We start from the raw sequence: 14,908 nt of genomic DNA, 5'->3' as shown, positions 1-14,908 counted from the left end.
TACAGTTATGAAAAAGGGTTGCATTTATCGCATTTATCAATATACCGAAAAGCTTGTACTTCACAACCAGGGTGACCGTTTCTGATATTTTTAATACTTTTCGGTATTTTCTGAGGTCAAAATTGAACCGATCTTATCGGTGTATAATGGTATATTTTGTCAATTTAATAAAAGCAAGTGTTTAAAATAAGCCAGTCAATTAGAAAATGCGGGCATGGCCAAGTGTTCTATACAGCGAGTAATATACCACGGAATATCAAAAGCGAGGAATATGTATAATAGAACTTGAATACGTCAGTATATTTATGGTATATTTTTAAAATGAGACGGTATATATCGGTATATTTCTGAAGGTCAGACCGTATATGTTCTCGATAACTCCGCGGTCACTGGCTTCCGGTCACTTTTACTTCACCCGCGTGCGAGATTGTTTGTGAAAAATGTAAGTGCTGGCCAATGAGCGACTGTTTTTGAAGATTGCATCGAATATAACTGCAAATTGGTTCATTAAACTTGTTTGCGGAACTCAATGTTGCAAGATTAAGTTGTGTGTGCAGGAAAATCGTACTAGTCGGATTGCAATGCATTTTGCAGTCACGTGGTCTAGAACGCTCTGCTGCTTAAACAGCCCCTTTGCCATTAGAAACATCATTTAATGTGTTCAATTATATTCCAGGTGATCTCTTATGTATGGGATGCTGCGACAGTGCGCAAGGCAATTGAGAATGGGTAAGTTTAAGCATTTTCTATCGGCTTAAGTGCGCGAACACGAGTCGCTGGTGTAAAGAACTCTCCACTTTAGCTAGTGCTTTTTACTTGTTCGTAGATAAATTGTACTTTGCCCAAGCATAACCCAAATTTGTAATAACTGAATTTGCGGTGCATATTTTCTTTGCAAAGCCGACATTTTGATTCCCTACAACATAATGTGTATACTAAACGTTTTTACCCGGACTGTACTAACGATCCATTTTTTCTGTGCAGATACAAAATGGAAGTCTTGATATCCCGACCACGTGTTCAACGACTGATGTTCTAAATGGTAATTATACATTTGATATCTTCAGGGGGAGTGGGATGCATACTACATACTCTGATGAATATAACTATTTTCTGACATCTCTTATGAACCGTTGTGATTCAATACAATTTGTGTAATTTCTGAAGCCCTTCTAAAAGAAATTTAGTTTTATTTGTAATCTAATTGACTAACGAATATCAATTGCTGTTTTGCAGGTTATCGGTGGATATCTATTGAATGAAGATGCTGTGGTCAATGCATGTACTCTGCCGGTCATTTACACGTGTATAAAAACATGTGAATATACATCTAAATGGTAATTATAAAGCCAGCATTAGTGGCTCCAGCATTGAATATTCTGATGAATATCTTTATTTTCTGACATCTCTTATGAACCGTTGTGATTCAATACAATTAATTATTATCTACTGAAGCTGCTCTAAATAGTTTCTTATGTAATTTTTGATAAACCTAGTTAAATAGTTATCTTTCCATTTTGCAGGTCTTTTGGTTTTGTGGCAAAAGGAGCCGTATGGAAATTAATACATGTGGTTGAACATTTTAGGTTAGTATTGATAGACCTTTGTGGGTTAGTAGCATGGGGACTTCAATGATGATCACTTAAACCATTCACAGACACCATATAAAAGTTGGGTGTAGACAAACTTCTTCAATATTCTTTTGGAGATAGGGAATCTCGCTTGACCGGGTATGGATCATGGTTAAAAAATTGGCACTGAGCTTCATATACCAACATTTTTTATATTACAAAAGTAGAATGCGCCTTACTAATAATAAATTTCTCTCTTTGCAGGTTCGACACGGCTACAGTTACGTCCCACGTGCCTATCCACCACAAATATATGCACATAGCCCAATAAATGCTAATAAATGACTACATTTCAAATATTAAAAATCGTTTTTTACTAAATTTGCACGTTCTCGAAGGGCCAGCTCTTGGTCCTGCTTGGCGATCATGCGATCGCCCTTGGACTTCTTTCCTATGCCCAGCTTGGGCAGTCCACGGTTGAGACCCTCGAGCAGAACACAGGCCTTGCATGGTTGCTGGGACGAAATAAAGCCGCAGCGATTGCACGTGCCGCGTACAGGGTTTTTGGCCGTATCTTTGAAGCGCAATTGCTCGCCCGAGTAGATGATGTCCATTATGACGGAGGGGCGCACTTTCTCCAAATCCTTCAAGAAAGCCCTGGCGTGACCCCGATACGCGTTCGGAGCAAAGACGCATTCTGTCGAAAAGTAGACCAGCTTCTTGTAGTGCGCGTACATGACAATCTCCTTTTCGTAGCTATATTTGAGTGGCTTGACACGCGGTATGGAATCTTCGCCACCACCAGTTCGGATGTCCGTGCAACGTCGTAGACGAGCCGTGTCACCACGCAGTACATTCATCAACACAGTCTCTGCAATATCGTCTGCGTTGTGGCCAGTAGCTATGCTGTCGACGCACAACAGCCTTGCGCCCCTGTCCAACGCCTGACGCCGAAATACTCCGCAAAATGTGCAGTTGTTGGAGCGTCCGATCTGCGACACAATGCGATCCATAGTCCAGCCGTAAAGCTCCTCGTAGGACAAGATTTTAAGTGGCATTTTATAATCGTCGCGATTCTGTTTAACCGTCTCCAGACTGTCATCTCGATAGCCAGTAATGCCCTCGTCAATGGAAAGCAAAACAAGCTCTAGACCGTAATCGTGGCGCTCATTCAGCAGTTTCATCCTGAAAGGTCAACAGTTAATTGAATAAGAATCGTACAAATCTTCGTACTTACACGTGTGCCAGAACCGTAGAATCCTTGCCACCGCTTGCTGCTACGGCTACCTTCTCACCCCGCCGGAACAGCTTGCTCGAGGTGATCGTGTGGTGGATTTCAGCCTCAAAGGCGGCAAAGAAACACTCCTTGCACAGGGCATCTCCAGTTTTTGGGCGCTTTTTAAAACACGTTGTTCGGATATAGTACTTGCGGATTACATTACTCGACTTGGGACTCACCTTGAGCGCTGCCGCTTTGCCACATTTTGCCTTACAATTTATTGGCATTTTCAGATGCACATTCGGATTTCGTGATTGTTTTGGAATCTATCGAAGTCTATCGAATTTTCCAGCATTTTACAGCACTGTGTTTACAGTGAAAAAAGTAAACACAAAAGAAACTTACATATTAATTAATTACGATGAGTTCCAAAGAATCCAAGGCGCTAATCAAGGATATTCGGGAGACAATCAAGCTTGGGAAGCATGCGGATGCCATTCACAAGTGCGAGGTGTGTACACGTCAGTTGGCTGTTGCATTTTTAAAGTTGTTGATTGCAGCGCCTGTTGAAAGCCGACCCAAAGAGCAATGCAATGGGATACTTGTTGCTTGGTGCCGCCTATCAGAGCTTGGACAAGACAGAGGCGGCAAAGAGCCTGCGAAAGTCGATTGAGTACACAGAAGGCCCCGCTACCGTTGCTCTGCAGGGACTCTCCAATTGCGCGCCCATTGTCGAGCTTCCAGAAATCTATGATGAGCTTGTGGATCTGCTACCGTACGAAACTGTTAAAATGAAAGACGCCCATCCAATAGCTAATTTTAAAATTTCAGTGAAAAAGCCCTAGACTACTGGGAGAAGCTATTCACCCTGGCCTCGGATGAAACTGTGGCTCCTCTGTGCTTTAAAGTGTTCAAAAAGCGGGCTCAGAATCCTAACGATTCCCATTATGCCAAAATCCAAGAATATCTGGGACGCATTTGGTTTGCTCAGGATTTTGAGATATCGGCAGAAGATAATGTACTTGTGCGTATCCTTTCCATAGCAATTCTAACATAAACTAATACCTCGAACTTTTGCAGTACAATAAAACGATGGAAGCACTACTGGATATCTCGGAGCCAAGTGTGAAAAGTGTGGTGTACAAACGATTCCTTAAATGGCTATACAAGCAGAAGGACTATGTGGCCTGTGTGCGCCATGCCTGCAACATGACCGTCTCCCATCCCAAGGATGTCTATGGCTACGAATGGATATGCAAGACATACTGCGAAAACCACAATCAGCTAGACACTGGTGCTTGGCAGCAGGAGCTGAAGCAGCCAATCCAAGCATATGCCGATCAATTACTGGAGCTGAACCCCAGCTCTAACTTGGCCCTACTGATTAAGGCATTCGATCTCTTTGCCCAGGGCCAATATGTTCTGGCCAGGCAATTTGCTGTGCAGGCTCATCAGAGCCAGCCCAACTACAAGGTGACGCTGGAGCTCCTGGCCCGAATCCATATGGAATTCGGGGCGTACAAACTGGCTCTACAACTCTGGCAGCAGCTAGGCCAACAAAATGAAGCGTCTGCCCAGTGTCTCTCTTATGAAAAGGATGAATCCAATTTGAGAGAAGCCGTCAAAGTGCTGCTGCGCCATGATAAATCAGTGCCCAATGTTAGAGCCCTAGCTCGGTAAGTTACCCTATCATATCCGATCATAAGCTGCATAACTAAAATCATCCCTTGCAGCTGCTACATCAAGTTGGGGGAGGTTCACCTGCTCAAAGATCTTCCATTGGATGCACTTTCCAAGGCGGAATTTCTCTTGTAAGCAAAGTAGGAATGTTTATGGAAAAATTTACACGTAATTATCCGTTTTATTAATCAGATCACCAGCTGAAGCCATTCGGACTATCGCCAAAGACGAGTCTTTTGAGGCGCTGCTTCTATGTGGCAAGCTTCAGATGTTGCAGAAAAACTATGCAGAGGCCCTGAGCTGCATGCTAAAGGCCGCTCGGCTGCGACCGCATGTTGCCGAGTGCTTCGACTACTTGGGTCGCTTGTATCCACTGGCCACTGGCGATATGGCCCGCGCCCGCAAATGCTATGAGAAGTGCATCAGCCTCAATGCCCTGGCGGAGGAGGCTGTGGATGCCTTGAGCTTTATTTACCAGCAGCTGGGCGAGGAAGATCTAAATGAGATGCTCCTGATGAACACCCTTCGGTACTTGAGTAATGACGAGTCGATCCGCTTGCAATACAAGCTGGGCCTGCACTTTCTGCAAGTGAGGAAATGGGATAATGTACGTAAATGAACAGCACAGACCACAGATCAGAGTTTAATTATGTTTAAGGCTTCCTTTTAGGCCATCCAATGCTTTCGGATTGCCATCAAGCACGACTTTCGGTGCATGGTCTATTGGGAATCACTGGGCGATGCTTATGCGGCTCGAGGCTCTTACAACTCGGCTATTCGTGTCTTTCAGAAAATCCTCGAGCTGTCCCCAGACAACTGCTATGCTCTCCTCCAGATAGGCGTGATCAAGACGGTAAGTATATGGCAACAATTTCAGGTTATGTTATGTTCTATTCATAATATATTGCCTCCAAGACGATTCGCATGTACTCGGAGGCGATTGAAGATTTCGATGCGCTGCTCAAGCTGAATCCAAACTATTTGCCTGGCTTGAGAGGCGCCGCAGAGGCGCACATCGGTATAGCCAACAATCTGAAGTCCCAAAATCTTTACGGCCGTGCCAAACAGCATTTCCAATCGGCTGTCGGACTTCTGGAAAGGTTAGGAAGCTTCCAATCATTAAGGCAGGCTTATTTGTATATGTCTCTTCCAGTGCATTCACCCAGGCAGAGGCGCAGGGTATGGTTTGGCTGTGGCGCCTCACGGCTAGTGTATTTTTGCAGACGGCCCAGCTGCCGGGCTCCCTGGCAAATTTGGACGTGGCTGGCAGTTTGGCCAAGCGCGATGAAGCGGTTGCTTATCTCTCACGTAAAGATCTGCTGCAACTGGCCCAGCGCTTCTATCTATGCGCCTTGAAATTGAAGCAGAACACATATCTGTGGTACGAGTTGGCCCTGGCCTGCTACTGCAGTGCTGTTTACATTCCCGAAGAAGCAACAAGCCACCTGGAAACGGCTTCCAAGGTATGCAAGAGGGCGATCAAGGAGCGTAGCAATCGCTGGCAGAACTGGAACCTCCTCGGCGTCATCAATATGCATGCGGAGCACGAGAACTTGCCTCTGGCGCAGCACTGCTTCATCCAGGCGCTGAATCTGGATCGCAAATCCTTCACGACATGGACCAACCTAGGCGTGTTGTATATCAAAGCGAATGACATTCGACTGGCCAATGAGGCCTTCAAGCGCGCCCAGCAATCGAGTCCGATATATGCCAATGCCTGGATAGGACAGGCAATGGTAGCGGAACTTATTGGCGACCAAGAAGAGGCCTTCGATCTGTTCCGCCATTGCCAGCAGTTTGATTATCATCCGGAGGCTGCTCTCGGATTCGCTTACTGGGTATGTGAGGTGCTCTCCGATCCTGTTGCCCGGGCCAAGCCCCACAACAGACATGCGATTGGGCACATGTATGCGGATGTCTACGCATTGGATGCCATTAACTGGTACGCTGCATTAATTTCATTGTTATTATCCTACAAAATCTATTCCCATTTTTGTACACAGGTATGTCCAAAATGAAGAGTCGGAGGCCAGTATAGCGTCACTCACGTTCCAGGGATTCTTGTGCGCCCGCAAAAAGCTTTACCACCAGGCCATCAAGGCTTTTACGCGCGCCAGCCAGTTGTGCGAGCCTGGAGCCGAACGAGACACACTGTATACGAACCTGGGATACTTGTACCTAAAGCTGGACCAGCCCCATCAGGCAGTCAACGCTTTGAATACAGTGTCCCATGCCACGTTCAAACCCATTGTTGGCTTGGCCCTGGCATATTACCGATCCGGTCAGCTGCAGGAATCGTATTCTATATACAATTCCGTACTAAACAACGTGGCGGGACAAAATGATGACAAGGCGGCTACCATATTAGTGGCCATGGCCTCTATGATTTATGCCTTCCAAGGCGAAGCGGACACCAAAACTCTTCTCTATCAGTGGTCTGTATCTATTATATATGCTTCATTGCGTCTTCCTAACAATTATGTTGTTTTTCCCAGTGTCCTGGCGAAGAATGCGCCCATCCAGGCCCTGTACTCTTCCTGTGCCTTGGCCATTCTGCATCGCGATAACGAACTAAACCGGACCGCAATGTCGGAGCTCAGGGCGTACGATTTTAGCGAAAAGTACTGCGTCGATATATCCTACCTAACCGCTAATTATTTCCTGATAAATGTGTGTATGCAAAACCAAGCAGTATTTACGTGGATAAATCTAAGCCCATGTACCTTTTCAGGAGGGTCGCCTAGATGCTCTCCGTTATTTGCAGAAGCGCGTTCGCATGTTTCCCCGCTCTGCGGGACTTCGCAAGGTGTTGCTCAAGTTTCTTCTTGATTATTTCGCCGGAGATCAGTCTTACCGACTGGCTACCTCGAATGTGGCCTTGGGAGCTCTAACGCTTGGTCACAGCAGCCTGCGAAATGGGTAATACACAATGGGTTTTCCTTTCCAATCTCTACTGACAAATGCATCAATTTATTTGCAGAACAAAGGCCAGTGAGGAGGCGGAAACGACAATCTATGCCAGTCGGGCTGTAATTCATGTCGACAAGGCACGTTCCTTGAAGCTTATCCAGCGCGCCATAAGACTGAATCCAACTAATCAGCAAGCCAGACAGTTGCTAGCCACCGTTTCTGCCCATTAAGGTGTTTATTTTGCCCAATTTTTGATGTCAAGAATAAAATTCATATGAATTGTGCATTAACTTTACTTACTTTTAAATACAAAAAAGAAAAGAATACAACATGCGCACATCATACATCATATTCAAAAATCCTTCGAGCCGGATTTGAACCAGCGACCTATGGATATCTTCGGTACGAAACTTTCTACAGTCCACCGCTCTACCAACTGAGCTATCGAAGGTGTTGGAAGGTGGACGGAAAATTGCCCATTGGAAGTTGGTGGGAATGATCACCTGGTATTATAATTTATTCGAATATTTTATTTTGTTGATTTCAAATAAAAACCTACAAATATTCAGTACAAATAGACAATATTGTGGATTTAATTGGCTTGCAAGATACAAAAATTTGTATGCCGCTGTTCTCTCTACAGGTATACCAGGGCTGCAAAATAAATGGTTTTGGCCAGTGTGACCAGTGGCTTCTGCAGCTTGTTTGCGGCCACACTGCGTCGGGGGTGAAGCAAATTCGGGTTCAAAAAGAAAATAAAAAGCGAAAATGTGGATGAAATAGTGAAAATGTGAATTAAACTATTGTGCACACGAACAGTGGTGATAATGTGTTGCGTTATTAGTTAGAAGGACTCCATTAAAACGCTTCGAAACGCCTCTAATGCGTACACATCGAACGGCGTCTGCCACCGACCCGACTCCGCCCTGCATACCTACATATGAAAAACCTGCTGCCGTCGGCCGTAATTACAGTTAGACACTAAAATAGCTGCACGGTCAGGTTGAGATAATTAAGGAACAAAGCGAGAGCGCAGCGACTGGACTGCATTGCCCACGCACGCGTTCCAATTGCAATGGAAAACGAATCCGTCAAGTCGGAACATAGTGGACGCTCAAGACGGTCGCGAAATCACAACAACAATAGTAGTAATAGCGGTGCTGGTAGTGGAGGCGGGGGTGGCGGCGGAGGAGGAGGAGGCGGAAGTGTGAACAACGGCTACCACAGGGAGCGAGATCGTTCTCGTCATTCCCATCGCAGCACGCATTCGTCCAAGTCGGGCAAGGGTTTCCAACGTGGCGATATGGCACCGTATCAGACCAGTGTTAACATGACCGGTAAGGAAGAGTGATATTTGAAATGAGATCCATTTAAGTTGATTCGTTTGATTCGTTCGATTCGTAGGTGACGAGAGTCGGGACGGCCAGGAAGTTATAGAAGTGCAGATTCTACCCCAGGATGAGAACTGGGGAGAGAATACCACGGCAGTCACTGGCAACACCTCCGAGCAGAGTATATCCATGGAGGACATTAACAATATGTGGCATCGTGAGAGCGACAAAGGATTTGGCTTCGCCTGCCGCCGCTATGTAGAGTCTAGCTTCTACTTTCTTCTTGGCTGCGGGGCGTTCTTCTCGCCGGTGGCCATGGTGGTCATGCCGCACGTTGGATTCTTCCCGTCGGCCTTTGATCGCCCGGAGCTCACACAGACGGTGCGCACCCAGGCGCACCTCCTGGCCTGCAGTGAGCAATGCAAAGGCCAGCTTGTGTCGCTGGCTGCTCGCTTGCTGCTCCTGGCCATCGGCCTGTGGGCGGTATTCATGCGGCGCACTTCAGCCACAATGCCGCGCATTTTTCTATATCGGGCAATTGTCCTCCTCCTGGTTACTATCTGCACATTCGCCTATTGGCTCTTTTACATCGTGCAGGTCACGAACGGCGCCAAGATTGTGGTGGAAACAGGCGGCGATGCTGTCGACTATAAGTCGCTGGTGGCCTACGCCACAAACTTTGTGGACACGCTGCTGTTCATCCACTACGTGGCCGTGGTCTTGCTGGAGCTGCGTCACCAGCAGCCCAGCTACTATGTCAAGATCATACGTTCTCCCGATGGAGTGTCGCGCTCGTATATGCTCGGCCAGCTAAGCATACAGAGGGCTGCCGTCTGGGTGCTCCAGCACTACTACGTCGACTTTCCCATCTTCAATCCGTATCTGGAGCGCATTCCCATTTCGATCTCCAAGTCGCAACGCAACAAAATATCGAACAGCTTCAAGTACTACGAGGTGGATGGTGTCAGCAACTCGCAGCAGCAGAGTCAGAGTCGAGCCGTTTTAGCCGCCAATGCCAGGCGGCGCGACTCCTCGCACAACGAACGTTTCTACGAGGAGCACGAGTACGAGCGACGGGTCAAGAAGCGTCGCGCTCGCCTCATCACCGCTGCCGAGGAGGCCTTCACCCACATCAAGCGCATACACAACGAGCCCGTCCCTGCCCTGCCGCTGGATCCACAGGAGGCTGCGTCGGCAGTCTTCCCATCAATGGCCCGAGCATTGCAGAAGTATTTACGAGTGACCCGACAACAGCCACGGCACACATTTGAGAGCATACTCAAGCATTTGGCCCACTGTCTGAAGCATGATCTGTCGCCCCGAGCCTTCCTGGAACCATATCTGACCGAGTCGCCGGTGATGCAGAGCGAGAAGGAGCGTCGTTGGGTTCAGTCGTGGTCCCTGATCTGCGATGAGATCGTCTCCCGGCCCATTGGCAACGAATGCACGTTCCAGTTGATACAAAACGATGTCTCCCTCATGGTCACCGTGCACAAGCTGCCGCATTTCAACCTGGCCGAGGAAGTGGTCGATCCAAAGAGCAACAAGTTTGTCCTCAAGCTCAACTCGGAGACCTCCGTATGACACCATCACAATGCACCGCCCATAATCACGCCCACGCACAGCAATCATACACAATCGTCCTACCTGCATGTGTTTGTCTGATGGCCTGTTGTGTCATAAAGATTTCCTCATTCCTGGATGGATTTCCAATGAATTATTGTATTTTATACGCCTATGTATATGTATATCTATATCATCGCAAGAATCAAGCCGAATTGGATCATCAAATAGATTAGCTAAGACCAGAATATCAATCCAATGCTCAAAGGCCCCAGTGTATCATCCTAGTAGACCGACACGAACACATATCACACGTATCGTATCCGTTTTAGCCCTCGAAACATGACTTCAAAGTTCCCAAAGTATTAATTATAAGAATGAAATGATGATGGTTCTTCAATGCAGCTCTTTTATACACGATTTTTATTTTAGGAAATATGTATATCTAGTGTAAATTGGGTTTGCACGTCTCAAATCGAATATCTGTTACGTTCAAACCCATCCGTAGCCTTAAGAATAAAAGAGATATTCCAGATGGAATTTTAGCCAAGACTTGGACTTGCGCCGACAGTGGTCCCACTCTAACCAATCCACTGTTTGCGCGACTCGCATGGATTTTAAAGACGCACATTTTAAGCCGAAACGACTAATCCGACTAATCCTAACTGTTCGAGTGCTATATGTACGTATATAGAACCGATAGAACAGACGACAAAGCAAACTGTAACTCGAATGCAACTGATGACAAATACATAATACTTTAAGCAAAGAGACTGCCTGATATGCATTTTATACACAGCAAAAACAAATAATTGCCAACATTAACTAATAGATACATGTACTGCAAGCCCTGTACTGTGCATAGCAACCACGCATACATACAGAATCGTGTGTATTTTTAGAAGCAAAATTATAGTGATAAGAACTTGTATTCGTATTCGAACATATACATATGTACGTTCCAGTGAACAAACCAATCATTATATTTACAAAAACTACTTAGATAACACACTTTCGCTTAAGATACATATAGTACATATATGATTTTTGTTTCTTTTTCTAGCTAAATGCCTATTATCAAAGCACATTTTTTTGCATTGCAATTTCTATGGCAATTACTTAAAGCAATTGGAAAACCAATAAACATATATATATGGGTACACCATCTCTTTATATAGTACATTTATAATATATTAACAGCTCTCTCAAACTGTATTCTGTTGTAAGTGTAATTAGCTTATGGAACCCAACTCAACCCAACCCAATTCCCATTCCCATGACGCATAAATAAAACAGAAAACAACTTTTTTAACAGCTTTAAACGAATCAGTTGCCAGATGCTGGAACTAATTTATTCATTGATCCAGCAGCTGATTGGAAGAAACCCGATCATTTGGGGTCACTTAAAGGTCCTATGCATACTGGACAAGCTTGAAACTATATCTCTTCGTGGATTCAGATTCAGAAAACTCGGATTCATCAAAATAACACCAACATTTGTGCAAATGAATTGACTCCTCGATCATTGCAGTTGCAATGCAGCTGGCGGATACATATTTCCTATAGGCAACGAGCAAACCAAACAAAAGAAATCCAAGAAACGACGGTCTCTGATTTCGGAGCTTATCAATCAGTTCCTGCAATCGATTTTGTTTAGATTTTCCGTATCGTTGGCACTCAAGTTTCGAAGATTAAAATATCAAGTTCAATTAATTCAAGTGCGGGTTGACGAACCATCCCACCGCCCCAGCCCCCATCATTCTCACATTACTCGTACTTCTGTGGAACTCTTTGGGAAACAAGAATCCATTAAGCGTTCGCCTTTATCTATATCAGTGTGGACAGTGATGAGTATTATGCATGTACATATATAAGAGCTGATCACCAAGACATCAATTATTATTGAACTACCAGTAACTTTTCATTTATAATGGATCTGTTTTTCACGACCTAATAGGTGCGGTGGGCAGTATTTTTTCCCATATCAGCGAAACTCGAGTTGAACATCAAAGTGGTCGCGTTCTGCTGACAACGTAGTAACATAGTAATATTCTCGGGCACTCTCTTTTACAGCATTCGCTTGTGCGTCTCGAATCTGTTCGAGCACCAATATGCTGATTGATCACTAGCAATACTGAAAGACTGATCTTAAGTACACGTTTCGTTGGTGTCGCTTGCTTGCTGTCGCTGCCTGAACTTTATTTGTTTCATAAATATATTGCCCTAATATTAATATAAGTACATAAACTACATATGGTATATCATTTATTGGCTAATAGTCAACGAACAGCTCTCACTGCAGTTGTTTTTTGGCTTGTGCATATCAGTTATCAAATGTTGGTTAATTATTGCCAGGTCGTCAGGTCGTCGCATGTGCCTACGTTCGAGAACGATTATCGATTTATTTACTTAGAGGGATAGCGCCCCAATTTGTCCTTAGTCCTTCTTACGCTCCAGGTTGTTCTTAGCTGGCTGGTAGAATTCATCGACAATGGCCTCGACCATGGTATTGAGAGTGTTGGTCAGCTTCAGCCAGTTCTTTTCCTCGGGCTTGCCGACTATCTCGGCATAGTACTTCATCTTGGGCTCTGTGCCACTGGTGCGTAGAGTCACCACTACGCCGTTCTTAAAGGTAAACGTGATCATCTGGGAACTGGAGCTGGTCGGAAGAGTGGCCTTTTTGTCGCTGGTGCTGCTGTCGTAGCCAGTGGTGAGGTCACGGACGTGAGCTATCTCGTAGGTGCCATTCAAGATGCTTGTGGGATAGGTGTCGGGCTTATCGTCGTCAAAGGTGCGCAAGCGCTGGAAGATGCGCGCTATAACCGACGGACACCGGCAGATGACATACGAGCATACGCTCTCGTGGAAGCCGTAAGTCTCGTAGATTTCGCGCAGCTTCTCCTGCAAAGTCATGCACTGTGTTCTGCGAAGGTAGCAGGCCATGGTTGCCACGTGAGCTGCGGCACTGACTCCATCCTTGTCCAGCACGGCGGTGCCCACCATGAAGCCAATCGCCTCCTCGAAAGCAAACAACACGGTGTTCCCAGCCTGCTGCAGTTCGATGGCCTTGTTGCCCATCCACTTGAATCCCGTCAGAGTTTCGTAGAACTGAAAGCCCTCCTCCTTGGCCATGCTGCCAAGAATTTTCGAACTTACCGTGCTGGCGATCATCGCGCATTTAGACACATCCGCATCGGGGTTGCGCGACTTGTAGTTCTGCAGGCTCCACCAGCCCAGCAGGGCGCCCAACTTGTTGCCGGTGAAGAGCGTGTAGTTTCCGTTTTCGCCAATCTCAGCTACGGCAAGGCGATCGGCGTCGGGATCGTTAGCCAGAATGATTTCAGACTTGTTCTGCTTGGCCGTCTTTATGGACAGCTGCAAAGAAGTCTTGCCCTCCTCCGGATTGGGCATGGGGGTGGTTGGGAAATCTGGATCTGCTTCGACCTGCTCGACCACGGGAATGAACGGCTTGAGGCGGACTTTCTCGAACGCCTGCTTAACGTAGGGATATCCCACACCATGCATGGCAGTGTACGTGAAGGATATCTGGCACGTTCCATTCATCTCCAATAGCTGACAAGAGAAACTCCTTTTTATGGCATCGTAATAGAAGGGCACGACGGCATCGTAGGGATCATCCAAGAAATCAGAGCAGCACAAGGCCGTCTCATCCCAGGATTCGGGCTTGGGTTCAAGATTATCCATTATCGACTGCTGAATACCAGCATCGTGCGGCGGAATTATCTGGGCTCCGTTGGTCCAATACACCTTATAGCCATTGTCCTCCTTGGGATTGTGCGAGGCGGTCACCATCACGCCGGCCAGACACCCAAGTCTCAGAATCGTATAGGGAACAAATGGAGTGGCCACCAAACGCTGGAAAAGATAAACGCGAAAGTCGTTGTTCAGAAAGACAACGGCCGACAGCTCCGCAAAGCGCTGGCTGTTATAGCGTCCATCGTAGCCAAAGACAACGCCCTTCTCTTTCCAATCCTCGGAATTCGGATACTGAGCCTTAATGTACTGGCACAATCCTTGGGCGGCTCTGTAAGAATTCCGATTTCGTTGAATAGTGAGCCATTTGCAATGTCTGTGTGTTTGATTATGACTTACTGAATAACCACCAGCTCATTCATCGAATCGAAGCCGGCGCGCATGCAGGCCCGCAATCCTGCCGTGCCGAAGGTTATGCGGTTGCACAGTCTCTTCCGCAGCCTGGTCAATGCATGTTTATACATATACATGCTGTATACTTGTAAATTTTTAGAGATCTGCTTACGTTTCCCAGTCCTGGTCCTTTACGGCGTCCATGATCTGGCAGGAGGTGCTTGGGCACCGGTCCCATCGTATCCATTTGCGGATCTGGTCATCCAGTTCTTTATCCCCAGACAGAGTCATACTCTTCAGCTGGCATATCATTTGCGATGTTGGCTGACACATGGTGAAAACGACGCCACAGGCGAGATTTGCCTAATTTCTGAGTTGATCAATTAAATTTGGAAGGAATGCTAACGAAAAAGGGAAAGGCCGAGAAATTCCTATATTGACAATAATTTCGCCACACGGAAACGATTATGAGTATACGGAACTACTGATTAAACACTAGCAACTAGCTTCGTCGATGGGCCGGGCAC

The 14,908-nt window shown here is 46.1% G+C and overlaps 4 protein-coding genes, 1 long non-coding RNA gene and 3 other non-coding genes across 8 annotated transcripts; 5 read left to right on the top strand and 3 right to left on the bottom strand.

The window, feature by feature from the left end:
- Nucleotides 1–407: 407 nt before the first annotated feature.
- Nucleotides 408–1,937, top strand: LOC113565080. The gene is made up of 6 exons (XR_003408433.1): nt 408–442; nt 677–729; nt 985–1,042; nt 1,237–1,337; nt 1,524–1,586; nt 1,836–1,937. It is a non-coding gene; the product is annotated as an uncharacterized LOC113565080 (long non-coding RNA).
- LOC6592838 lies at nt 1,088–1,169 on the top strand. The gene has a single exon (XR_047971.2). It is a non-coding gene; the product is annotated as a small nucleolar RNA Me28S-Gm3255 (small nucleolar RNA).
- On the top strand, nt 1,374–1,457 carry LOC6592839. Its single transcript, XR_047972.2, has one exon. It is a non-coding gene; the product is annotated as a small nucleolar RNA Me28S-Gm3255 (small nucleolar RNA).
- On the bottom strand, nt 1,931–3,108 carry LOC6592841 (cytoplasmic tRNA 2-thiolation protein 1). The gene is made up of 3 exons (XM_002018233.2): nt 3,030–3,108; nt 2,809–2,966; nt 1,931–2,756 (listed from the first exon to the last, which is right to left on the bottom strand). The coding sequence occupies exons 1-3, from the start codon at nt 3,075–3,077 to the stop codon at nt 1,931–1,933; spliced, it is 1,032 nt and encodes a 343-aa protein (XP_002018269.1). The 5' UTR covers nt 3,078–3,108.
- Nucleotides 3,109–3,201: 93 nt separating this feature from the next.
- Nucleotides 3,202–7,670, top strand: LOC6592842 (tetratricopeptide repeat protein 37). The gene is made up of 13 exons (XM_026985345.1): nt 3,202–3,301; nt 3,351–3,565; nt 3,622–3,814; nt 3,871–4,466; nt 4,524–4,601; nt 4,663–5,077; nt 5,141–5,323; nt 5,386–5,570; nt 5,624–6,412; nt 6,474–6,905; nt 6,966–7,140; nt 7,202–7,389; nt 7,451–7,670. The coding sequence occupies exons 1-13, from the start codon at nt 3,212–3,214 to the stop codon at nt 7,608–7,610; spliced, it is 3,699 nt and encodes a 1,232-aa protein (XP_026841146.1). The 5' UTR covers nt 3,202–3,211; the 3' UTR covers nt 7,611–7,670.
- Nucleotides 7,671–7,739: 69 nt separating this feature from the next.
- On the bottom strand, nt 7,740–7,831 carry Trnay-gua. The gene is given in 2 exon segments: nt 7,740–7,775; nt 7,795–7,831. It is a non-coding gene; the product is annotated as a tRNA-Tyr (tRNA).
- A 301-nt stretch (nt 7,832–8,132) lies between these two features.
- LOC6592844 (vang-like protein 1) lies at nt 8,133–11,371 on the top strand. Its single transcript, XM_002018235.2, has 2 exons — nt 8,133–8,717; nt 8,785–11,371. Exons 1-2 carry the CDS (start codon nt 8,456–8,458, stop codon nt 10,293–10,295), a joined length of 1,773 nt encoding a protein of 590 aa, XP_002018271.1. The 5' UTR covers nt 8,133–8,455; the 3' UTR covers nt 10,296–11,371.
- A 1,067-nt stretch (nt 11,372–12,438) lies between these two features.
- On the bottom strand, nt 12,439–14,905 carry LOC6592845 (phosphoglucomutase-2). The gene is made up of 3 exons (XM_026986010.1): nt 14,554–14,905; nt 14,388–14,489; nt 12,439–14,319 (listed from the first exon to the last, which is right to left on the bottom strand). The coding sequence occupies exons 1-3, from the start codon at nt 14,712–14,714 to the stop codon at nt 12,711–12,713; spliced, it is 1,872 nt and encodes a 623-aa protein (XP_026841811.1). The 5' UTR covers nt 14,715–14,905; the 3' UTR covers nt 12,439–12,710.
- Nucleotides 14,906–14,908: the final 3 nt, after the last annotated feature.

This window comes from Drosophila persimilis, unplaced genomic scaffold, assembly GCF_003286085.1.
Source record: "Drosophila persimilis strain 14011-0111.01,24,50 unplaced genomic scaffold, DperRS2 tig00000002-arrow-pilon, whole genome shotgun sequence".
NCBI classification, from domain to species: domain Eukaryota; kingdom Metazoa; phylum Arthropoda; class Insecta; order Diptera; family Drosophilidae; genus Drosophila; species Drosophila persimilis.
The sequence above is the reverse complement of the archived record's forward strand: the minus strand, read 5'-3'. Positions and strand labels throughout refer to the sequence as shown.